Here is a 26,590-nt window from a genome sequence, read left to right on the forward strand (position 1 = left end):
GGTTTTCAGGCTAATATAGTGTCTAAATCGTAGTAGACTGTATCAATCACTCTAAACCCTGAAAATAATAAGGAGTCTCATGTCACATGATCACGAAAAATTCTACTTCAACTGTTTATACTGAAGTTGGCCACATTATTTTCTATCAATCACCAAATGGCACATATTTCTGTCTTATGATGCATTGTATTTTCAGATTTTAAAAGTTCCATATTTTCACATATGTAGAAAGCAGAATTGTGAAACCTGAGACAAGGAAAATGGAGCATATTGTTAGAAAAGCCTCCTAATGAATTATGTAATTTTCTACTTCTTTCCTCTACTTATTCATAGAAGCCACTAATAAAATGTACATAAACATTAGAAATGTTGTTTGTATATGGAAATCTATCACCATGTGCACTAAACCACAATCCCCATCAAAGAAGAGAGTCTTCTTTTTAGCTGACACTTTAGTTGCAAGGGAAAAGCCTAGTAAGCGCTCATTAAATTTTTGTGGAAGAAGAAAATGATATAATCAAATTATCTTTCAAAAACAAGACAAATGCATTCTCACACCATCATGCGTTTATTGAGCAGTAATTTTAAAGCATTTTAAAACACTGAGATCACTATGACACTTACTTTGGGGCCATCAGGACCATGTCCTCCAGCCATTCCCTTCTCACCAGGGAGTCCAGTTATCCCAGGTTCTCCTCTTTCCCCAGGATTTCCTCGTTCTCCCTAGCACAAAATTGGGATGTCAAATAATCTCAATACTTGATCTAAAAATAGGTTAAAATGTTTCTGAGAAATGGCTTGTACTGGGGAAAAATTTAGAAATGAGACATTACTAAATCTCAATTTTCTAATTTAGTGATAAGAAATAAATGTGAAGTAAGGATATGCTAGTTTCATAGCACAAAATATTTCTCAAAAATTGATTTTTATCCAGTCAAAGAATTTATAGGTTAAAATAAATCCCAGTTTAAGATTTTAAAAGATATCTTTTAAAACTGAAGCCAGTGGGAAACAACATCAATCATGAAGATTAAAATACTTACTCTAGGTCCTAACGGGCCAACTGCTCCGGGATCTCCAGGAACACCCTATAAACACATTTTTTTTAATGGAACAAGAGCTTTGAGTTTAGGCATTTATCAGAAAACTTTCCAGTTTATACACCTAGTTTCTATTAATGTGCCATTAGAAGGCTGGATAAGCCAACAATTTAAAGAAAGAAAAGTACGTATGTTTTTATAAATGAGGGAATATTACATGTTTTAGATGAAAACATTTTTCCAAAAAACTTTGTATTATACCTGAATGTTTGATTTTTGGCAATGAGAACATGCAAAGTACTATTTCACAAAGATAGAGCACTAGTTTTTTAGAGGCAACAAAATACATGCTAAATGTCTTTTTTTAAACTAATGGAAGATGAAAAAGTTTAAATAAAGAAAAGTTATATAAAAAGGGCTAAAGAGTTGATCTTTTAAATAGAACCAATTCAATTCTACTCAATTAAGTAAATCTTTCTTGAGCCTATAATATGGACAAAGCACTCTACTAGGTATTGTGGGTTCAAACCAGTGCAGTCATGTCTAAATTAAAAGTTTGTTCTTACATAAAAGAAAGTTTGTCAATTTGAAATTTCTTTCTTTGATAAAGATGATAACTTTATCAAATAGGCCTCCAATCTTATTCTCCGAAATGGACTGTCCTCACTGTGGCCTGATCTCCCTAAAAGCCCAATCTGATCATATTACTCCTTCCTTAAAAACCCTTCTTTTTTTTTTTTTTTGAGACGGAGTCTCGCTCCATCACCCAGGCTGGAGTACAATGGTGGCATGATCTCGGCTCACTGCAACCTCCACCTCCTGGATTAAAGTGATTCTCCTGCCTCAGCCTCCCAAGTAGCTGGGAATACAGGCATGTGCCACCATGCCCAGGTAATTTTTGTATTTTTAGTAGAGAGGGTTGGCCAGGCTGGTCTCGAACTCCTGATACCAAGTGATTCACCTGCCTCAGTCTCCCAAAGTGCTGGGATTACAGGTGTGAGCCACTGTGCCCAGCCTAAAAACCCTTCCTTAGCTTCCCATTACTCTAATGATGAAGAACAAATTAGAATCAAATTAAAACCCTCCATAATCAGGCCCCTGAGTCACCCTGCAGCCCCCTTTCTATTTTCCCCAAATTACATTACCCACTCTGATTTGTAAGCTTGTCTCATTTCCTGGAGGTTTTTCCTATCTTCCCTCCTTCATCATTACCATCATTCATCTCTCAGATCTCATAAAAGATATTACTTTGTCTGGAAAACCTTTCCTAAACCTCCCAAGTCTTATTTAGGTGCATCTTTTTTATTTCCATAAACATAGTACCTCCCCTATTATGGCATTTAGAGCATGCTATTATTGTAATTGTCCTATACTCTCTGAATCCTACTATACTGTAAGGACAGCAAGGTCCAAATCCATTTTGTTCAGCTGGTTCAGGCCAGTGCTTTGTAGAGGCAAGCACACAGAGTGTTCAGCAAATATTTATTAAATGATTTAATGAACAAACGAATCATTCAAAGAAAAATAAATAAATCTATGAGCCAGGAAAATGACAGAATAAAATTGTTAGTATTTGTTCATAACTGTTTATATAAAGTGGTTAAGAACACATCTTGGGAAGCAGATGACCTGGGTTTAAATCTATTAACTGTGTGACTTTGGTAAAGTTATCTAACATCTGTATGCCCCATTTTCCTCACCTACAAAATGGAGATAATGATAGTACCTAGTACATAGGGCTGCTTTGAGAACTCAAAGAGATAATGTATGTAAAGGAAAGCACAACAGAGCCTCACGCATAAAAAGTGATAATTGAGCCAGCAATGTACAGTGTTGCCATTATTATTATTTAAACACTTACTTGATCACCTGGCTTTCCACCTTCTCCAGGAGGCCCTGGAGGACCAGGAAGCCCCTAAAACAAAAGTAAGAAAATAAAATTGTGAAACTGTGAAAGTTTAACAGGCTACCAGTGTTAACAGTTTACTTTTTACAATTCATGGAGTCTCCAAGAATATATTTTCAATGAAAATATATTGTTCAGACATTTTAAGCAAAAAATATTGTTCAGAAGCATTAAAAAAAGACTACCAACAAAACATAACAGCTAGTCAATTTATAGGATTGTATTTTCATCTGCACACCACTTAGCAAAAAAAGAGAAAATGTAACAGGAGTTTCTTCATATTTATAGAGTTTTTATGGCTCTGTGAACAATATTTTAGACTGCTAGAATATTATTTAAAGTCAGTCCAGAAAGTTTTTTGACCTCCTTTTAAATAATGTACATACTGATATATATAGATAAATTATGAAACTTTGTTCAATAAAAAATTCTAGTCACTGTGCCAATAAAACTAAATCAGCCTTAAAATGGTTTCATAAACTTTGTTGAGCTTTCAGAAACATTTTATTCCTGATATCTTTTTATTACTTTTTTATTTTTTATTTGTTTTGTTCATAATTTGCAGATTTGATCAGTTTTTTTAGAAGTCCATTCCTTTACTTTGAACAAAAATGTTCGATTTTATCCAAATGTCTATACTATCTATTGAAAGAGGGATGACTTTTTGAAAATTGTAGAATTTCAAATCTTCTGACCATACCTTTTTTTTTTTTTTAAAGCATTTTAGTTAATGGAAGATGAAATGGAAAACCGAATTAGTGCATACCTGAAAACCTGTGGGGCCTGGAGGTCCTTGTTCTCCTCTTTCACCAGCTAGACCCTAAGTTGTGAAGGAGAAAATAATTGTGAATATAACCAGATCTTTGTCTGCTTCCTCTCTATGTGAACCACTAGAAGTACTGATATTTATTTGTAGTTCTTCCAATCACATGTTTTTCTCTTTAGCCAGGTAATAAACTAGTATTAATAGTAACCAAATGGTATTGTTTGAAGTCTCTGGAGGTGAGAAAATATCTTCTAAAGCCAGTGACTGACAACATGTATTTATTTTTTGATCCAAACTTAAATGTCTGGAGCCAATTGTAAACTTATGGGGAAATTGGATTGAATATAGGAAAACCCATTACTTTTGTATATATAATCTAAAAACATAATATTTTTATTATAGTTTATTTCTGAATGTCTGAAGAATTATTTATCAAGACTTCAAAAACAGAATGACTAAAGAAAGCAAAGCTAACATTTTAGAAAGATTTAAACTGCCCCACCCCAAAACAAATAAATATGCCAAAATATTTCTGATAAACACTTCATTTTAAAATCCTAAAATGAAAATAGACCTCAAAGAATAAGTATTATTCCTTTTACCTCCTAAAAAATACCTTAAATAATTTTTTTTTTTTTTTTTTTTTTTTTTTTTTTTGGAGATGGAGTCTTGCTCTGCCACCCAGGCTGGAGTGCAACGGCATAATCTTGGTTCGCTACAACCTCCGCTTCCCGGGTTCAAGTGATTCTCCTACCTCAGCCTCCTGAGTAGCTAGGATTACAGGCACACGCCACCATGCCTGGCTAATTTTTGTATTTTTAGTAGAGACAGGGTTTCAGCATGTTGGCCAGGCTGGTCTTGAACTCCTGACCTCAGGTAATCCACCTACCTTGGCCTCCCAAAGTGCTGGGATTACAGGCGTGAGCCACCCTGCCCGGCCTTAAATAAATTTTTATGAGATGCATTATTGAGAGAAGGTAGATAACTGAGTATTTAAATATTTTAAATAAAACATTTTATAAAATATGTTACACACTGTTTTCCTCAGTTGATATAGTCCTTAATTGTGACATGTAAAAACCTTTGCAGTCAGACTTTTACAGAAGTTTAAAGTAAAAAGATCAATCATTATATTTAAAAAGGCAGAAGACATTATCTCACAGAAATCAAAAGAGAAGGTATAACAGAAATTCTTCATTCCCATACATTCTTATTCACTTTCCCTGAAACTTATGCATAGGTCTTGAACAAACATCATTGAAAAATGCAATGTGTATATATATATATGTTCTCACACACACACACAAAAATCACATACCGGCGGGCCCACAGGACCAGAAGGTCCAACTTCACCATCTTTTCCAGGAGCTCCCTAGTATCACACACAGATATTTGTGAGGTGAGTCCATAAGAATTTAAATAGTACCTACATTATTTTTCTTTAGCAGAAAATGTATATTTACCCTCTGCCCAGGAACTCCAGCATTTCCTGCTTCTCCAGGTTTCCCAGGGTCACCCTAAAGAATAAATGAAACTTTTGTAAAATTCTTTCAATTTGTCAAAAACATACCTCCACCAAATGAGGATCATGATGAGGTGGCCAACATATTATACACTGTACTCACACTGCTACCTTTGGGGCCTGGAAGGCCCATGCTCCCAGGCTGCCCTCTGATTCCTATGGAGCCTGGAGGACCTGGACGACCATCTTCCCCTGGAGCACCCTATAGAATTGACAGGAGCCATGTAAGTTTCATGTAAGTTGTTTCTAAATATAGCATCACCCAAAGTGTCATGTACCTTTGCTTACTACTATGTTACATAAATTTTAAATTATCTTGCATTTTCATGTTAAAGAATCAAGACAGTTGAATGGGTTTTTTAAAAACACTGAAGTATTTTAAGTAACTAGAAGAGAGATTTTATTCGTATTCTAGACATGAGCTTCCTCATGATGTCTCCTGACAATCATATTAATAGGGGAAATCTTTCTTCTTTCATTTACTCTGGTTTGTGGTAATGAAAATTCAGGACTTCTATTTCACATTGCAGGACAACGGAAGACCTTAGAATATATAAGCTGTCAAAATTCATACCTACTTATCTCTTAAACATATAAAATTAAAAGGATATAAAAATGAGAATATTGCTAATAGACAAATTTCACCAATATTAAAAACTATATCATTTTAACTTTTTCACTGATGTCAGGCAGGGAAGCAATTGAATCTCAAATATTTATCTTAGTAAAATTTGATCTACATTTTTGTCAACTTGAAAATAGATCCTAAGAATATGCTTCCAGAAGTTGTTATAAATATGTCAATATGACCAGCATCCATATAATCAAAAACATTAACCTAAATAAATATCATTTAAGTTGCATGTCTATTGAAAAATATTAGTGGTTGTGGACTTCTGTTTAAATTACTTACCAAAGGTCCAAGTTTTCCTTCAGGACCTTGAACACCAGGATTTCCTGTCAAACCCTGAAAATAAAAAAGCAACTGTCAGTTTGTTGCTGATCTGCAGTTGAAATAAAGATTCTCAAGAGTAAAAATAGTGTTGCATTTTTGTCAACTGAATAGAATGACATTTCTGTAAATCAAATAAATTTTTAAGTAAAATTACTTTATTTGCTATATTGCTATAAAAGTATATTTACAAATATTTATAAATTCTTTACTTGCTAACAAGTAAAGTTATAAAATTTGACAAACAGGATTTGTTTCTCATGCAAAGTGATAAAGCTATTAATACATACTGCTTTGAGAGAGACTAGAAGTTACCGTATTTTCTATATATGATAAAAATAACAAACCAGTATTTTTTAAAATAATGAATTGGATCAAAACCATAGAAACAAAGAAATGTTCTAAACTGTAAAAACAAACTAAATTTAAAAACAAACAAACAAAAACCCGATCAATGCATGCTCAGGAGCACTTCTCCCCACTGATGCAGCAAACACTTGCTACATTCTTACCCGAGCACCTGGAAGCCCAGGTTCCCCTGGACGTCCTGGATCCCCCTGGCTTCCTTTGGGTCCTGAAGAACCTACAGGACCCCGTTCTCCTTGAGCACCCTGTACCGAGGCAAAGCAGATGCATGAAGAAAAAGAGTATAGAAAAACAAAAGCAAGCAGAAGTAAAATTACTGTTTTACAAATCAAGGCACTAATATAACATACAAATCAAGGCACTAATATAACATATAAAATTTTGTCAGCACATTCCTCCAACTAGCATCCTTCCCCCCTATGCCTCTTAATACAGGAATTACACAAGAGAGGATTGGGGTTAGGCCTGGTATCTGTATCCATCTCCTTTCTGGATCTGAGCCCATGCAGGCCATAGCTAGATCACCGTGCTGAAAAATGGCATCTTCTGGAGCACCCCCCATGTAAGTATCAACATTGACAGGGCAACCTCACCTTTGGCCCAGGTAAACCATCAGAGCCTGGAAAGCCACGATTGCCAGGAGCACCCTACAAATGACCAAAATGTGATTCTTAATTGTTGTTGATATTTTTGCAATATGTAATGAATAGGTGATTTTTATTTTTAGCACTATAAAGTTTTTCATCAAGCCAACATGGCTATAGATATGCATGAGAAAAATCTGACTTGATGGAAAAAATTTAAAATTTTGAAGAACATATAAGTAATGAGCCAAATAATTCCTCAAATCAAGAAATATTCTGCACTTTGGGAGGCCAAGGCAGGCAGATCACCTGAGGTCAGGAGTTCAAGACCAGCCTGGCCAACATGGTGAAAACCTGTCTCTACTAAAAATACAAAAATTAGCTGGGTATAGTGGCAGGAGCCTGTATCCCAGCTACTCAAGAGGCTGAGGCACAAGAATTTCTTGAACCTGGGAGGCAGAGGTTGCAGTGAGCCAAGATGGTGCCACTGCACTCCAGCCTGGACAACAGAGCAAGACTCTGTCAGAAAAAAAAAGGAAGGAAGGAAGGAAGGAAGGAAGGAAGGAAATAGTCTAACGATTCATAGTAAAATTAAACAGAGAAAACTGATATCTAGAGATGAGAGGCATAGGTACCATCTATAGCAATTAAAATGTCAACAATGACATGCATTAATGACATTTTTGTGAAACGCTTTGCATTCTCCAAAGCTCTAGATAAATGTGAGATTATTGTTCTTCTTTTCAGACCTGTCTCACTGTGCTCCAGTCACAGCTACCTCTTCTGGTCTTTAAAATCACCAGGTCCTTTCTGCCCTCCCAGCTTTCATTTGCTTTTTCCTCTGCTAAGAATGTTCTTCCTTCCAAGTTTTCTATTGGCTTATCACCATCTTCAGGTCTCAGCTAAAATGCTATCTTCTCAGAGGATCCTCTTTCCTAACCACCTAATCTAACATTATAACACTGACATATATATGTAGTTACTCTCCAACGTGTCATGCCTTTATTTAGTGTGTGTATGGCACTTTTTAAAGTGTGTACATATATTTTTATTTACCCGTTGACTTGTTTATTGTTTACCTCTCCACTAAAATAAACAACTATTTACTAGTCTCCACACGAGGACTAGGACCATAGCCTTCTTGTTCACTGATATAATTCCAAGCACAGATGGCTCAAATTGGCATAGACTAGTGATTTAACCAATATTAGCTGAATGTATGAATAATGATTAGTCAGTTGGCTCTTTCTATTTGCACATAACTGTACTGAACTGTGCAAGGAACCTGCAAGCATTTCTCTCAACTGTTCTAGTTTTCCTTACTATTCTTAGACTTACACACATAATTCCCTCACAACTATAAGAATGTGTTGTATTATTTAAATTTACCCTTTCTCCCACTGGCCCTGGAGGACCAACTGTTCCTGGGTCACCTCTGGGACCTCTTTTGCCTTCTTCACCGGGTGGGCCTATAGGACCCTGAATACCATGTGGCCCCTGTTAAAAACAGAAGGACAGAAGGACAGTTACCAGAAAGACCCATTCAACAAGTGAATTATAGTTGGAAGCCTAATTTAACGAAGTCAGTCACAAATTTTAAAGTATATGGAACAATGAGATATTTTCATCTCAAGCTATTATAATTCTCATTATTATTTTAAACCCTTGAGCATTTTGAGCTGTACACGTCCAGACAATACTATGTTCTTCCTATCATTAAAACAATGAAACCTTACTGGTTCCCCTTTTGGGCCAGCTTCTCCTTTGAAACCTGGAACTCCTGGATCACCCTGAAAAAAAATATTGATATTTGTAAGAACCAGGACATTTAGCTAGTCCAATCTGCTCAAATTAGTTACAATAAATAGGCTTTAAAAATTCTCTGCAGCTGAGTCTGTTTTGCTCATATATATGAGTCTGTTTTGTTATATATATATATATAGCATAATATAATCATTTTTAATATAATATAATATATAATATAATATTTAATATAATATCATTTTTAAATGCATGCATGTGAATATGTTAATATGTGCAAATTTTTATAAAATTCAGTATAATTTGGAAGCCATTTATTTAATTTATAGTGGTCTTTAAGAGATTTATTTTTGAAATCATGTTTTTTATCATGTGAGGTAGAATAAATAGAATTATTGAGTTATTATTCAAATTTGAAAATTAAAATTGGAACTATCAATGACAATTTCTATAGATAAATATATTTAGGCTGTATTTTAGGATGTGAACTTGTTTACCCAGAATCAAAATAATTTTATATTTATGCTATACTTATTGAGAATTTAGCAACTTCAAATAGGGCATTTCACTCTTGGAATGTTCGAGGGTTTTCTGTAGGTGTGTCTTTAAATACCAACTGTAATTTAGGTTGTAAGAACTGGATTGCAAAATTCAGAACTTGGTAAAATCAAATGTGACACTAGCAACACTAATGATTTAATAAATCTGTCAACAGCACTTTAAGAATTTATCAGCATGACCACATTACTTGGAACAGAATTGTAAATATTTGTTTAAATATTTATTTTCATACATCAAGCTAAAAGCTATTAAGCACAACTTCTCAATGTGCTTATTTCTTATGGGTTGATCAAAATATTTTTTCTAATAAATAATTTCTGTAAAATATGAAAACATTCAATCTGACATTCAATCTATTAATATGTTTGAATCACTCTTTAAGAATAACTCTCAAGAAATAGTTGTTGAACCCATTTTTAGCCTAATTGTCATTATAAATTCCTATTGAAGCTCCATATTCCTCACGCTGGCTTGCATAATATTTTCATAATATTTATTATTCAATTATTCATAAAATTCTATGAGGTGAACCATAAAGTTATAACCTTATTGTTTTAAATAAAAGAACACTAAAATTTAACATACTGCAATAATGTTCCACTTAGAATTTAAACATCTAAGTTGTACCTCAACATTTAGCTTTCACTTCACAAAGACTCCCAATCTTCCCACATTTGGATAAGTCACGTTATCTGTGTTTCATTGCATCACATTACATGTTATTACTCTTGGAGCTCTTAGTTAGATTACACTAAAGGATGATAGTTCTTTCAAAGGTCATTACCGGTTGGCCTCGAATTCCCTGAGGACCAGTGCTACCCTGAGGTCCTGGAGATCCAGGAGGCCCTGCCGAGCCGGGAGGACCAGAGGTACCCGGAGAGCCCTATTAAACAGCAAGAGTGATGTGATAAGTAGAGACACAGGTAGCAGTCTGGGGCCAATGTCTAAAGAATCATGCCCATTTGAGCTTCACATGGCATAAATGCAGTACTCACCGTTGGGCCTTTGGCACCAGGAGTACCATCAGTTCCTATTGCACCCTAAAAGGTACATTAAAAGTAGGTAATGAAATATTAAGCAATATCTAGATACAAATGTAGTAGTATACAGACGTCCAGCCATCTTCAAAAAGGAAGTAGAAGCGTTTTTTAAAAATCAACCACCATTATATCATAAAAATTACTTTTTTGACTAATTCTCTTTTACATAAAATAGGTAAAACTTACAGAGTTGACAAGGGAAATATATTTTTTCACAGTCGTAAGCACTCATTCAGAATTCAGAGAATATATTAAATTTTATATTTCAAAATAGCTAGAAAAAGAGGACTTAAAATGTTCCCAACACATAGAAGTGATATATGCTCAATGGGATGGATATCTTAAATACCCTGACTTGATTTTACACATCTTAGGCATATAACAAAACATTACAGGTACCCCCTAAATATGTAAAAATATTATGTATCAATAAAAAAAATAGGTTGAATTTGTTCTGATGCTACAAGAAATGTCCAGCTTTCTGGGCTGGTTCTTAAATATGCTAGAAACTTACAGGAAGACCTGGAGAGCCAACTGGACCTGGGGGCCCAGTTTCACCTCTCTGCCCCTGAGGACCTTCAGGGCCTCGCGCCCCTGTAGGACCTGCTTCTCCCTAAAAGGATACAAAGGGAAATGTTAATTTAAGAAAAATACGAGAGTGGCATTGTACAAAGTTGACTGCTTATTTGGAATTTCACATTTGAAACCCAAATATTTAAAGAGGCCATAGAGGATTACAAGAGATGTGCGCCCAACCAAGCTTAAGGAGTGCACTCACTTTCCCACTTCCTTCTTAAGGGATGACACTGGTGGCCTCTTTACTAGGAATATTCTCCATATCCAATCTCCATTTGAAGAAGCCCTACACCAGGGCTAGCTTAAGTTCCCTCTTCTCTGAACCTCCACAAAATCTGAAATTTTTCTTACCACATCTATCAGAATTTACACTTATTACATATTAAACAGTTAAGATAATCTAAGTTCATAAAGAAAAACTGGAAACAGCCCTACACCTCAGCACACTGAGTCTACTCAAAGAATAAGATGGTCTTAAATATCTTTTATTTAAGATATTTATCAAAGAATAGATATTCTTAAATCTGTATGGTTTACTTTTAATATGTTCTTACATAAATACTCAGGTTATTCAAGCCCATTTCTGTATAAACAGTGTATATATTCAGACTCTTTAACATAAATCAAATGAAGGAGAAAAACTGACTGACCCACTGTGCTTAAAGGGGTTGTTTCTGTTCAATGTAAAGCTAGATATTTCAAGTCTAGCAATTTACTACAAAATTAAAGCTTCATGCAATCATTAAAGGATAAATCATATTATTTTCCAATATTTATAAAACAACCTAATATCAGCTAAAATGTGCTGCAAGATTCAGACAATAGTTTTCCAAATCTGTGAGACTCACTGTAAAAAGTCTATATAAAATTTCATACCATCATTACAGAACAAGAAATCGTTTCCTTGCTATATAAGCAGTATAACAAATCATATTTCAGAGTATAAGATTTGAGTTGTAAAAATTCAGTTCCACTGACCTTCAAGAAAGCATTTATCAGTAAAGTGAAAAACATCTGGGCTACAACTTTATTTAAGTCTAATCAACTTAATTTTTGGCAGCCTTATAAGCAAAATGCCATCTATTTTTAAACCAAAGAAACAACATTTCTTTGATAAGAATTAAAAGATATTTTTAAAATGCAACATTAAGAGCAGAGTGAAGTGGTTAAAGTAACTTAATAGCTCCCTTTATTTCAAGCCAAGATAGTGAGTCCAGCTGGCAAATAAAAATGCCTAGTTGAGTTTTAATTCATATAAACAACAATAACTTTTAGCATAAGTTTTTTCCACGCAATATTTGGGACATACTTATACTAAACATGTATTCTTTGCTCATCTGAAATTCAAACTTAACTTGGTTTCTGTATTTTATCTGGCTTATTATGTACCTATGTGGATCTAATCCTAAAGGGGCCTGGAAAACTAAAATTCTAAGCCTTAGGAATCTCATCAGTATCAGTAAAGCATATTGAATCTCTGTTTCACTTCACTGAAATGCAAAGAACTGGATTTGGAAGTTTGTTCTTTAGTCAGAGAGCAGAGACCATGGCAGAACTTTGTAGGAAAAGCAGGATCCTGTCCAAAAACAAAGATCCAGGAATTTTATGGTGGAGAGAAGCGGGAAGGAAAACATAGAAAATTTCTAACAGAAACAGTTTTGCTAGATGTTTGAGTTTTATTAAGCAGTTTTCAGTAGCCAACAACCAGCACCACAAACAGCGCAGGAGGAGAGAGAAGTAACCAGAGTGAATGGTTGTGTAAACTATGATTGCTAGTGAAGTTAAAGTAAATCCCATGAAAGTTGCAGTATAAATCTCTTTCTGCTAATTCATAGATTTGTGAGTATTTCCTTAACCACAACTCAATTTGCGGACGGAGGGTCTCACAAAAAGAGGGAAGGGATTTTGCATGTTTTGATAGGGGTATATAGAGAGTCTGGGCCAGAGTCTGTGGTAGTGACATTATTAGGACTTCAGGAAGCAGATCAGATTCAGAGGAGAACCCAAGAAGATCTCACCCACTTGAATCCACATTAAGTTCTCAGTGAATGCAGGGAAAGGAATTAAGGCACTATTTTAAAGCAGTGGCATCCCCATAGCACAGTGTTTGAATACGTCATTAGAGAGAGCCTACAGAATAATTTGACATGGTGATTCTCACATTTTCAAGGAATATCTGAAATGTCAGCTACAGACATTTTTCTTCTGGTTTGTTTCTAAGTTTAAATCCAATTTGAGTAGCACAACTAATAAGAAGCATGAACCTACATTGAGGGTGTCCTCTGCATCAGGCCCTATGTGACGGGTTTACGTAGATGGTGTCACTTAATCCTCAACAAAATTCCATGAGAAAACAAGGTTTGGAGGGGCCAGGTGACTGTCCGTGACCGCAGTCATTTTTGTACAGCATAATCTTGTGCATAATCTCTTCAGTATTAAGAAAGTCTTTGCCAAGGGAAACATGGCATCGGGGGAATCAGATGTGTTATATTGCTTACAATTTGAAAGAGGTGTTCTGAATTAATTCACCAGTTTATCTAATGTAATCCTAATGTCCTTCTACTGTCATCCTTGAATTTATCCCAACGTACTGAGAGAAAGAACCAATTGTGACTCACTACAAATGTTAAGTCATCCCACAGAACACTTTAATCCATTCCCACATGAAGAGCCAAATATTCTCCGTGCCCACTCCTTTAATGACTGCATAGAATTGGGTTGTGGGGCTGGGGGAGTGCAGAGTGATAACAAATGTTAGGTGAAAATGTTAGATGCCTTTTGACAGCATCTAATTTATTTTAACCTCCTATTGTTTGGAACATTCTGCTGTTTATTACTTCCAGGTACTCTATTCAAGAATAGAGAATAGAGTTCCTATTCAGTTTAAAGCTCCTATTCCTTATAGTTCTTTTGACTGGCTGGCATTAGAGTCCTAACACATCAGGTTCTTTGATATTATAAGGGTACAATTATAAGTAATTCTCCTTTAATTATATTTATACAGTTAATTTTATTTTTTCATTTATCTTTTTCCATGTAATAATGAAAAATGAGCACACTCTAGGCTCTTTCCTTAGTTACAAGTAACTTCCACACTTTTCAATTAATTAAATGTCATTCTTCACTTTGGGACTCATGTAATCATGTAGCGTTAAATACTGTATATTAACATTAACTTCTTACCTTCATTCCAGGATTTCCTGGAAAACCAGAAGAGCCTGGTATCCCAAGAGGACCCTATTAAAAGAAACCAGAAAAGTAATCAGACATGTATTCAATTAGTATCTAATTGGGTCATTTTTTAGAGTTTGGCGTCATTTTGTATTTGACACATAAGAATAACCTGCCTTTCACTTTAAAATTACAAGGATAATAGTCTAAATTCATTATAAGTACCTTCAACATCAATCTAAAGTAATACTAAAAGACATATCCAAGGTATTAAATATAATTGGATTACTCAAATAGCATATAGGATTAAGTCAATCACAAACATAAAGTGTTTCAAACAATTGCCTCTTGAGAAACGTACTTTCTTTGTGTTAATCAAATAATATAGTTTTTAGAAAGTTATATTTTATATCAAAATCTAGTACTTCATTCTATAAAAATGATGCTTAAGAACCATCTGGAGGCCAGGCATTGTGGCTCACGCCTGTAATCCCAGCACTTTGGGAAGCCAAGGCAGGCAGATCACCTGAGGTCAGGAGTTCGAGACCAGCCCGGCCAACATGGTGAAACCCAGTCTCTACTAAAAATACAAAAATTAGCTGGGTGTAGTGGCTGGCACCTATAATCCCAGCTACTTGGGAGGCTGAGGCAGGAGAATTGCTGGAACCTCGGAGGTGGAGATTGTAATGAGCTGAGATCACACCATTGCACTCCAACCTGGAGTGAGACTCCATCTCAAAAAAAAAAAAAAAAACCATCTGGATATTTTAGAGAGGTTTTTCAGGCAATAATAAGTGGATATTTATAGATATTTCTATTACCCTACATTTGGGAGGGAAGGCATGCATAGAATTTAAACCATTGATTAAAAGACTAAATTTAAAAGAAGTGAGTATAAGAGGAATTCTAGTACAGATTACTCTAACTCCAAGGATTGTACTTTAATCCCGTCAGTTTTGAATTAATAGAAGCCCTTTCAAAGTGTACTTATTTTTTCATCCTATGTTTTGTTTCCTACTTATGAGAAACAAGGAAGAAAAGATCCTTGGGGCAAATGATTTCAATTTCTATTTATAATTTACTTTTGGCTAATAGCTTTAAATTTATTTTATTTTATGATCGTTCAGTCTTGGCCCACGTTGATCATGAATATTTCCTACAATACTTTCTCTCTTTCCCTCATAATATTTTCTTTTCTTGGTGTTTTGTTAGCATAATTCACCTTGTAGAGCTTGACTCAATTTTTCCTGTTGCAGCAAAATAAAATTGTTCTACGGACTATTTATTTAGGAGCATTTTCAGTAACAACTTTGTGATCAATTACTACATTAAAAAATGGCTTTAGAAAACATTTTATAAATATATTTGTGCTATTATAAAACACCACTTCTTGGTTTCCTGCAACAGCTATCCACATTGATGACCCTGTGAAATCATCTGTAGAGCTTTAAAAAATACTGATTTCTGAGTCTACCTCTAGATATTACGTTTAAATTGGATTGGACATCAATATTTTCAAGTTTCCAGGTAATTCTAATGTACAGCCAAAGTTGAGAATGACTAATTTCATGATGAACAGATAAAGTTTACTACATGATGCCTACAATATAAGTATGTACATTTTACTAGCAACCAGTGTTAATCATATATGAAATAATTTCTTCTAGATACCATTATATCATCCTTTTAAAAGTCAGAGCACCTCTATTAAAGTTACATAATTTGATGGGAAAAGCACATGTATAATAAGTTGCTCTATAATTCAGAAAATAAGTCTTGAAGCTCTTTTTAAAAATTAAATTAGTTTTGTTTTGCTTGTAGAGACATAATTTAAGTGTCCTTGACAGAATAATAATAGAGGCCTTGATCCACAGCACTGTTACAATTAAAATCTACTTCAATTCCACACATCTCTTAGGATTCTTTGTACCTCTGGGTAACTCAGCAGTTAATGAGCAGCAATTGAGGCTATTCACATGGGAAAACTATCGCAAGTAACGGAATTTTAAAAAGGTAATATGTTTGAAATGTGTCAAATTTAAAATATTTGCTTTTGTTTATAATTTACATTTGATTCTTTGTTTATAATTTATAGATGATTCTTTAGTCTTAGCCATATTCATTTCATCATTCACATTACCAGGAGATAATCTTTCTAGTCATAAAGTTCCTACGTTTAAAATCTCTGAATGATCTTACATTAATTACTATAGAGAAGAGCTCAAAAACCCTTTAAGTGGGTAAGTATAGCCCTTCATGATCTAGATCTAGTTATTTAGCTAATTTGCAATAGCTAAGTAAGTGTTCAGATTTTCATCTTCAAGCATGAATTAAAGATTCATAGTTACAGAGGATTACCTTTGAAATAGTGCAAGATGGTCTAAAGCAAAATACAGTAGCCTTGTCCATACCAAGCACAAAAAAAACACAGTGTATAAAATATTGGTACACACTGAGACCTCATCATTTCTCATTCCATGTTACACTTTTACTCCCACAGCTGTATTTATTGCCTGTATGTTAAAAATTTCCAAAACTACATTTGAAATTCAAATTTCTATCCTGAGCTCCACTCTTGTGTATCTAATCACAAAATTGAATTCATTTATTCCCATTCTAAACTCAAACCCACAAATGGTATCCTGTTCCTCTTTCTTTATTTCCAATTTCTGATAAATTACATCATCCATCAAACACTTTAAACCAGAAATCTGCTGGGCCATGTCCATTAGAGTTCTTAGCTCATTGACATGCAGTTGGCCTCTGTTACTACCATAATAACTTTTGTTCACATCTTTGTAATTTCTTTCTAGAATTATGCCAGTGGTATTCAAACTCATTCTTTATTCTTCGCCATCTTCATTTCATCTTCAACATTACCAACAGATTATCCTCTGGTCATAATGTTCTTATGTTTAAAATCCCTGAATGATCTCACATTAACTACTATAGAAAAGAGCTCAAAAACCATTTAACATGGTAAGTATAACCCTTCATGATCTAGCTCCCGCCTCTCAATCCAATTTTACCTTCCTAGAATTTTCTGAGCCCACTGTGTTTTGTCATCTATCTATCCTATGGACAATGCTATATTCTTGCCCATTTTTTATATTAAATACTTATCTTTCAGGACTTGGCTTGAAAGTTGTTCCCATACCTGAAGTTGTATACTGTATTATGGAGTTAACAATTATGTTATGCAACAATATTAATATCTCTCTCTTCCTTAATAGAACAGTTTTGAAGAAGTACTGTGTGTCCACCAGCTTTTTATTCCAAGTGTATGGAACGTGGTGAGTGCTCTGTAAATGTGTTTGAATGTACAAATGGAAGAATGCATGAATAAATTAATGAATTAATATGAAAATAAGATAACTCACCATCGGTCCAGGTTTTCCAGGCATACCATGTGCACCTCGTTGTCCCTAATTAAGAGAAAAAGAGACAAGACAGGATAAGATTACGTTTTGGACTATATTTTCTCATTATTTGTTTTATAAAAAATTTCCATGTTACAAATTGGAGAATAAATATTAAAGTTAACTGACAATAACCCTCGCTCAGTTAATAGCAATATAAATACATTTACACAAGCTGATATGGTAGTCATAAATGCATCTATCCTTATAGCAATAAGAAATAAAATCAGGATTGAGAAAATGAAACTGATTAAAATGATTCTTTTTACTTTAATGTATCATCTTCTAACATATGAACTCAGAGACAATGAAAATTTGAACACCTCAATATTCTTAATAGCCAGATTAACTCAGAGAAGCAATGTCTAGAAAATAAAACACACAGAGAGATAAATTAAGTTATAGTGAATTCTGTAGGTTTCACTCAGAGCTCCCTTAAGTACTGAAATATTCATCCTGTCAGCTGGAAATATAACCTGCTGATGGCTCACTATTGATACATTCCCTAGGAATTGCCCTCAGCTAAAGGGAATTAGCTCTCTCAAGATTGTGCCCTTTCCTTGGTCAATGCAGGGATACAAAGCATTGGCCCTTATTTGAGACAAGTCTGCAAGAGCCATCTCAGCTCCATAGTTCCCCTGAAATTGACTGAGATCTCTGTTGCAATTGCAACACAATTCAATTTCTCCCTCTGACAAACCCTGCTTTTATTCATTCCTTCCTTCAAAAATACAGCTTCTAAGAGTACTCACCAATAAATTTCCTGTACTGTATACAAGTCACTTTTTTGAGGCTGTTTCCTAGGAAACCTGACCTAAGACCCTAAGACCATTGATGCTAGAGTGGTTACAAGAAAGCAAACTCTAAAATGGGATTTGTAAGCTGGATTTCCCACTGGTCAGCTGGTGACAGTCAGAGTATGAATCACCCTTGGCATGCTGCGATGGCACAATAGTAAATATTGCCACGAGTGGTGAACAGAGATATTTTAAGGGAATGGGCTAGTAATGCAATATCTCAGGCATTTGAGAAGACTTAAGAAAATAACAATTATAAAGCTGATGGAATTGCATGGGTCTTGTATAGTGCATCTATTGGAGAAAGACACTAAAAGGCTGATGGTGATTAATCACCAATGTAAGACTCCTTGGCAGCATTTTTTTAAATTCTCATCTCCTGCAACCAGAGAGAAGAAAAAGCTGAATATCAGGCCAAGCACAGGGCTTAATGCAAGACTATGAGAGCTCTTGGGATGGTGAAATTCTCAAACCTAGAAAATCTGTTATGTCATGGTCAGGGTCCTGGATTGGGAGGAGTCGGACTCAGATTTGGCAATAGGATATGTGGGTCAACACACTGAAGAACTTCAGCTGGGCCCAGTGACTCATGCCTGTAATTCCAGCACTTTGGGAGGCTGAGACAGGAGGATTGCTTGAAGCCAGAAGTTTTAGACAAGCTTGGGCAACAATGTGAGACCCTGTCTCTACAAAAAAAAATTAGCCAGGAATGGCGGCATGCACCTGTAGTCCCAGCTATTTGGGTGAGAGTATCGCTTGAGCCCAGGAGTTCAAGGCTACAGTGAGCTATGATTGTGCCGCTGCCCTGTAGCCTGGGCAACAGAGTAAGACCCTGTCCTCAAAATTTAAAGGAAAAAAAAGAAATTTAAAATATCAGGTCCATCTAAAGTCACTTGGCCTAGAGAAGTGGCCCATTACCCCCATTAATAGTTGGTACTTCTCTCTTGTTGAAGATGATACCTAAGCCTCTACTTTGGAAGACAACTTAAGCCCACTTCTGGACACCAGACCAATAACTAACACTACTCCTGATTTTTTAAAAAGATATCATACACCAAAGCACCTATAAGACCTAAACATCAGGTAGAGGCGGGATCTGAGAAAGAATGTATGGGTCTTGGTCCTGAAGACACTGTATCAAAAAAACATAATACAAAGTTGGAAAACTTTAATGATGTGGATACACTGTCTCGTGATATTGCAATTTAACACCCTGGTAAGAACCCTGAGAAACAGTGCTAACATGGGAGATAGTTCTTAGAAATGTGGGAAGAGCAATAGCCCATGCTGGGGCAGAAATGTCAGACCTCCCTTGGCAGACAGCAAAAGAAAGCACAGAGAAGTAAGCATACTATATTGATAGACGATGTTAGCATAGATAAGCCAATAGCTGACTATATTCTATAATATTCTCTATATCCCCTTAGGACACTGCTTACTAAAGTAATAAAGAATGGCCTGGTGAGAGGGTCTTACACTTTCCAAATCAGGGCCCTGAATTTGGTATTGTTGAGTAGCTCTGAGGTGGTTGTCCTCTATGGGCTGGAGGTAATAGCGGAGACAGTGTAAACCTGCGATTGCTAATAGTAATGGGGATGATCGGATCTTGAAATAATAGAGGAAAGGTGGCAGTCCTTAACTATCTAAAGCAAAGTAGGTGCAAAGTAATGAACTATAAGTCTGAAATATTAGTCAGCATAGCCTGATCTTCAGAGAGTTGCGAAAAGAATAATTAGAATATGCCTCCTATACAGGTTCAAGTTACATAAATAGTCTGCAAGAGTATTTCTCAATCTATATAATTAAAATGAATCAAGGACAGGTGATCAGGATGCTCAGCTCTTTCAAAGAGTGCACTCAGAGTAACCACCTTTTAGGAGTATGAGGAACATAAAATGCTTGGAAGAATTCTTGGCGTATAAGCTCTTGATAAATGTTTCCTATTATTGTATTAGTATATCCAAGTTTGTGTTTTTCTATGGACTATATTCCATGCTGTTATATGTATTCATTATTTTCTTAATTTTTGTATTAAAGTAGATGACAAATGTACTGTGGCTATATGTTAACATTAAAAGCAAAGGGAAGGCTGTTCAAGAATTCTCTGTACTTTCTTTTCAACTTTTCTGTAAACCTGACTTTATTCCAAAAGAAAAAGGAAAAAAAAAGGTGACCAGTACTATTACTTTCATTTAAAAGGCAAGTTCAGTAAACCAAATCTGAAAATAAATTGAAATACACATCTCAGCAGTATAAGTAAAAGCAGATATACTTACAGGAGCACCCTGTGGCCCAAGTCTCCCTCTCTCTCCTGGCATTCCCCTCGGACCCTATAGACGATAGAGAAGAAATATCTCTTGAAGCACCTAATTTGAAATGTAGAGTAGTCTGACTACCCCACTCAATCCAATTGAGATTCAAGATAATTGGCCACCAAGCAGTAGTATTTCCAGGGGCAATGTTGGGTTTGAAAAACTATCCCCATGTGGAGATAAATAACCTATCACCTCTTACATAAATAGATTTCACTTAACCTGGCTTTAATGGGCTAAATCTATGATAATCTTGATTTGATCACTGAGTATAGAAAAAGAATAAGGGCATTCAACTGTTAAGAGAAACAATGAAATGTGGGAAACCTTTTCTATTAGAAGGGCTCAACTCTCTTGTGCTTGTCTATCAGCTGGTAATCAAGATTATTTTACTAGCCAACATATGTTGTCCATTTATTTTTATTTTTCATTTAAAAATTCTCTTGTTATAATCTAAAAGGCAAGGAAATATAACCTTAGAAATTTAACAAACAAGAAAACGAGCACATACCAGAGGACCCATGGCACCCATTGGACCAGTGGGCCCAGCTTCACCCTAAAAAAAAATGAGAATACATTACAGTATGAGAAGCCTACAACTGATACATCACTTTGTTCTGTGTGTGTAATTTTAAAAGCATATTTTCAAAGAGGACATATGAAAGATGTACTTTTGATATAGGATCTCAGAATGTTGTTTTATTACTTCTTCTCAAAATGCAATAGTAGTGTAGTTTTAAAGAAATACATCTAAAATAATATTGGGGACTTAAGATTGATGGAAACTATCATACCTAGCCACAGTAACCAGTCTCAGGAAAGGACTTAGCTGGCTATGTCTGATATGTCTCAAGTAAAACTTTACAAAGCTAAAATTGATTGTAATATTCTCTTAAGATCTATTCTAGGAGACTTAGAAATAAAAAAACTTTAAAGCCAAATGATTTTCCACATTAGTTCATGATGCTTTCCACTAAAAATTCCTTTATACTTCCTTGATGTTTTTTCTCCCTGTAGAAATACAAATAAATTTTGAGAAGAAACAATGGGTAGAAGGTCTTGGTATTAAAGGAGTACTCAATAATGGGACTAATGAACTATCTAAACCTTTCAGATATTTTTTAAGAAGAAAAATGAATGATTGTATTTTAAGATAGATTCATAGTGCCATCTTCATATGAAGACAACACCCATCCTACACTAGCAGACACCCAGTGCCATGGAGGCTATTCTTGGAGGCATATCAAGTCATGTCATGGTAAAGCCATTGCCACTCATCTTTGAAAAATTATGTTTATTTACCTAACCATTTGTTTATAGCCCTCTCTCCTGCTGAATTAAGGTGGTTCTGAAAAATGTGTAAACATCTGAAGCAAAACTAAGATGCCAAAGTGAGGTTACAGTGAGACAATTATAAGATTACCTTGGAACCAGGTGCTCCAACTTCACCTTTAGGGCCTTCAAGACCTTTGTGTCCCTGAGAATAAAAATGTAAATTTGTATTTGTATCCTGTTTTTTTCAATCCTCAAAGGCATAAAAGAACCAAAAATAAGCTTGCAGAAATTGCCTTATAAAAATGAATATCAAATTTAAAGTTGTTGCTCAAAATATTTTCAAATTCTCAAACTTTTCTGAAAGCTTATTCAGGGAAAAGTAGAGTTTTCACCTTTAAATAACATTTTCAGCTTGCAATGTTCTCACCCTTCAAACACTTGTGACTTCATAGAAATTTAATCTGTAGCTACAAATAAAAAACTTACAGTGGCTTTAGAGGAAACACATAACTACAGAGTTCATATTGTTATAAAATATCATTTGTATTCAAGGTGAATGTTCAAAATACTTAATAACGAGTATAGCAGCAGACATCTTAATCAAAATCTCAACTACTCAAAACAGAGGCCAGTGTATAGTGTATATTGATTGAATATCACTACTTGATATTATGATAGATTAGATAGATGACAGATTCTACATACATGAACAATATATAATAGTCACATCATAATTATCTTCAGTAATAAGAAAGGCATTCTATTGCTTTCCAAATCTAGGTAGACTGGGCCCCTTCTGTGACCTAGTACTCTCTATCTCTACCATGTCACCTATTCCACTATATAGGAATTGCCTACCTTTTCATCTGTACCCCCTAATAGCCTGAAGCTTCAGGCTAGAGATTTTTCTCATTCATCACTGTATCCTCTTTTGTAGCATAGTGTCCAGTACATAGTAAGAATTCAAAATATATTTCTTTATCAAATCAAATTAAACTCAAAGGAAATGTATAAAAAAATTGTGATTTCAGTAACCACAGATGAATACTGCAACCATAGACAGTTAAGTACAATCGACAAATTGACTTGTAAAGATTTTGAAGGTAATGCTCCCCAGAGCCTATTCACTAAACCACAGTATCTGAGAGGATTACAATAGATTGAACTTACTCGGTGACCCTTCAGACCTGGAAGACCAGGAGCCCCAGGAAAGCCACGAGCTCCCTGGGAGGAAAACATAGATAGGGCATTTTACAGTCATTAACAAGCATGCAAAATTCCTTAATATATAATTTTTTCCCCAAAAAATAGCTAGTACACAGTTTTCCAGCAACATATCAAGAAGAACAAAAAAAGCAGTATACTTTTATCTGTCAAAATATACCTGGGTGATCAAAATTAGCAAAGTAAATATGCTATTAGAAATGGAAACATGACTTATACAAGGATACAAAATAATGCCAGGTATTGAGTTAATGACACTTTGAATTTTTCACATGATATCACTGTGTTATAATTAGTAGTGAAAACAAAACAAGAACATAAGCATGAATCAATATGTCCAACATGAGAACTGACTATACTAAGGCAGAAAAAAATATTCAGGAGAGAAATTCAAGATAAAATAACCTTTTCCTTCTTTATTGTGCTTTATTTATGGTACAAGATTAAATGCCTTTGTAGCAAACCAATGTCTTTATTTTCTATGAATTTCTGAATATTTGCAGCAGAATATGATGGGAAGAACAGTATTATAATGTGGTCAGGAATTTAAAATAAATTGCTTAGGAGAAACTTTGTGGATTTATGATTATTTAAAAAACTAAATGAATAAACAAAATATCCAACAGAAAAGAAAGTCAAGAAATATGAGAAAGCTTTGTTTCTTGACTAAATAATTACTTAATTTCTGCAAATTCTATGTAGCTTTCACCTAAACACATTAAATAAAAAACAACAGAAATACCACAGAAAATCAAATCCAGTGGTACAACTATTTTGAAATGATGCTTGAAACTTTTTCCTTATACTGCCTTAAAAGATACTAAGCTAATGACTTAATTATTTACTTATTATTATGGCCTACATTAATTTGATTTTGCATTGAATTGCCATTACCACTGCCACCAGTATATTGAGCACCTTGATAGCACTGATTGATGTGATCACTTATTGATTATTATTGTTAATTTATGTATAGCTGGCACTTAGCCTTATGTTTGGTTAATGGACATTCAATGAATAATCATTGGATAAACAACTAAATAAAGAAATGGTTTAATATTTCTTACTCTCATAGCACTTTAACCTTTCCTAAGGAACTTCTCTTGGTCTAACATGATTTTACACAGATAAAAAATCCTTCTGCTCTGCAAATCATAGGTTTCATTCACTATTTCTAAATGGTTGAATAAGCAACTCAATGGATGAAATTCATATAACAAAATCAAAGTAATAATTCCTCTGTGACCTCTTGAAAGAAAATTATTTCTTTAGTGTTTTAGAGGGTTATCACAGTAGGGGTAAAACAAATCATGCTCTCTGAACAAATGAAGTGTCATTAATTCTTCTGTTTACACAACCCTGCTCAAGAATTCTTTCACATCAAGAACTCCCTTTAAGTGTTCAACTTAATGCCTCATTTTACAGAGATTTGTCTCCTCTCCATCCTTAGCAGGCAACTTAGTGCAGACCCATCTAAGCCTATAGGGGAATTGCTGAGCTATGTTATTTCAAATAATTAGTTAACTTCAGTTTTTATGGTCTGCAAGGGAAATTCTCATGTGATTACATATCCCTAATGTAACAGGAAAATGAACCAGATGTCCTAATGCTCATAAAAATTCTCATTCTGCTGACCCAGGACTGTCATTACAGCGCAATCACACATTGCACTGAGCTTGCACAGTGCATCTGTGGTGTGCTGGCAGGGCACCCTTCCTCCCCATGGAGGGCCCACACTGTGAGCATGAGCAAGAGTGCAGCAGGACATGGGAAGTTCAAACCTGGATGGGTTGAAAAGGACATCTGTGCTAATGACTAAACCTCATGTCTCTGTCTGCATTTATTTTCCAGGCTGATGCAGGAGGAAAGAAAGCAGGGAGTTGGGAAATTGGTTTATATTTGCAACCAAATAATCCTTTGAGCCTTGCAAATTTCCCTTAAAAGATAAGGGAGCATTCATTTGTTTAAAACATTTCCTAGCATTGAACCTCATCAATTTTCAGAAAGTAAACAGAAAGTAATGTGGTACTATTGATTGTATTGAGTGGCAGAAACATAAGGAAATTATAGGAAATATAATAAATGGGAGAGTGAATGCTTAGGGGCTGTTGAGCAGGAGAAACCCAAGAAGTAGGAATGTTTGAGGAAGATTTTTGCTTGCTTATCATACTCTAATTTGCCCCATGGCCAGTGTAACACATTCTAGAAGAGGGCCTAGCAAAGCAATTTGAGTGACAAGAGACAGGTGGGTTCAGAGAATGGCCAAGGGGCCAGGTCTTGGATTCTGGTGGAGTAGCTGCCAGGAGTCTATTCTTTTAGGGAGCCAAAGGGGAAGAAAATAGCTATGTTAGGAGAGCTGGAAATCAGTGTATAATGTCATGATTTTAGGACCCAGAACATTAATCAAGAATTTCAACCAAAATTAGGGTTTGGGGAGCAGCCAAAGAGGCATGCCGTCCATAATTTATTATCTCTACAACAAGCTTTTCTTCAAGCTATTATTTAGACATATGTGACAATATAAAGTAAAAATACTAAAAAGATTTTAAAAAGCTAAAATAGGATTGAAGTGTGAATTGTAAATAGGTCAAGCTGGGTAACTCATTTTATGAAAAAAAACCTATTTTTTTCTGAATATTCTGAGGATTTGATACTCAGTTTGGAGAGCATTCATGTTATGTTCAATATACTTCTCTAGCTCCAGAAGGCTTATTTATGGTGCCAATGCAAAGCAGACAACTGGAGTTAACAATCACTCTGGCAAAATGTCCTGTGACATTTTACATTTTTACGGAAACAAACAATGCTTGTTTGTCTCCATTTACTTAGTGCGTGATACATGTGCGTACAGAGAATTGTGATTTAATTCAATGTTCTTTATTTTTCAAAGTTTGTCTTTATGTTGAGTATAAACTTACCGGAGATCCTGCAAATCCCACTTCACCAGGATTTCCATTTCTGCCAGGTTCACCCTTTATGGAAAAAAATGTAGGAGATTGGGGAGGCAAAAGTGATTAAAATGTTCTTCTCTGAAACTAAATGATAAATAAATTACTAATAAAACAGTCTTCTTTAGAAAGCTAATGTGCAATTCTCTAAACAGTGCAAAAAATAAAGTAAAAATAGGCTCTATTCCTTATATTCCTGATAGTACTCCATTCTACCAAGTTAGTCTGTGGCTTTCATTAATTTACCCGGAAGAATAAATTGTTGAAAATTTTCCTGGTCTGATCTAGCTCACTATTTTATGAACATCAAAATTTATACACATAAACATACATGTATGCTATAGGATATGTACTATAGAATTCTATATGA

General features: G+C 34.9%; 1 protein-coding gene across 1 annotated transcript in view; it reads right to left on the reverse strand.

Annotated features, from left to right (window-relative positions):
• COL5A2 (collagen type V alpha 2 chain) overlaps positions 1 to 26,590 on the reverse strand; it is a 147,410-nt gene that overhangs the window by 25,378 nt on the left and 95,442 nt on the right. Inside the window, exons 12-33 of the mRNA XM_054476909.2 lie at positions 26,191 to 26,244; positions 23,219 to 23,272; positions 22,197 to 22,250; positions 21,285 to 21,329; positions 20,738 to 20,791; positions 17,626 to 17,670; positions 14,258 to 14,311; positions 11,013 to 11,111; positions 10,454 to 10,498; positions 10,243 to 10,341; positions 8,873 to 8,926; positions 8,526 to 8,633; positions 7,146 to 7,199; positions 6,699 to 6,797; positions 6,148 to 6,201; positions 5,338 to 5,436; positions 5,176 to 5,229; positions 5,031 to 5,084; positions 3,713 to 3,766; positions 2,902 to 2,955; positions 1,044 to 1,088; positions 625 to 723 (exon numbers count right to left, since the gene is read on the reverse strand). Of these exons, the coding sequence (XP_054332884.1) occupies positions 625 to 723; positions 1,044 to 1,088; positions 2,902 to 2,955; positions 3,713 to 3,766; positions 5,031 to 5,084; positions 5,176 to 5,229; positions 5,338 to 5,436; positions 6,148 to 6,201; positions 6,699 to 6,797; positions 7,146 to 7,199; positions 8,526 to 8,633; positions 8,873 to 8,926; positions 10,243 to 10,341; positions 10,454 to 10,498; positions 11,013 to 11,111; positions 14,258 to 14,311; positions 17,626 to 17,670; positions 20,738 to 20,791; positions 21,285 to 21,329; positions 22,197 to 22,250; positions 23,219 to 23,272; positions 26,191 to 26,244 (1,431 nt within the window). The remainder of the gene's footprint in view (positions 1 to 624; positions 724 to 1,043; positions 1,089 to 2,901; positions 2,956 to 3,712; positions 3,767 to 5,030; positions 5,085 to 5,175; positions 5,230 to 5,337; positions 5,437 to 6,147; positions 6,202 to 6,698; positions 6,798 to 7,145; positions 7,200 to 8,525; positions 8,634 to 8,872; positions 8,927 to 10,242; positions 10,342 to 10,453; positions 10,499 to 11,012; positions 11,112 to 14,257; positions 14,312 to 17,625; positions 17,671 to 20,737; positions 20,792 to 21,284; positions 21,330 to 22,196; positions 22,251 to 23,218; positions 23,273 to 26,190; positions 26,245 to 26,590) is intronic.

Source organism: Pongo pygmaeus, chromosome 11, assembly GCF_028885625.2.
Source record: "Pongo pygmaeus isolate AG05252 chromosome 11, NHGRI_mPonPyg2-v2.0_pri, whole genome shotgun sequence".
Classification (NCBI taxonomy): Eukaryota; Metazoa; Chordata; class Mammalia; order Primates; family Hominidae; genus Pongo; species Pongo pygmaeus.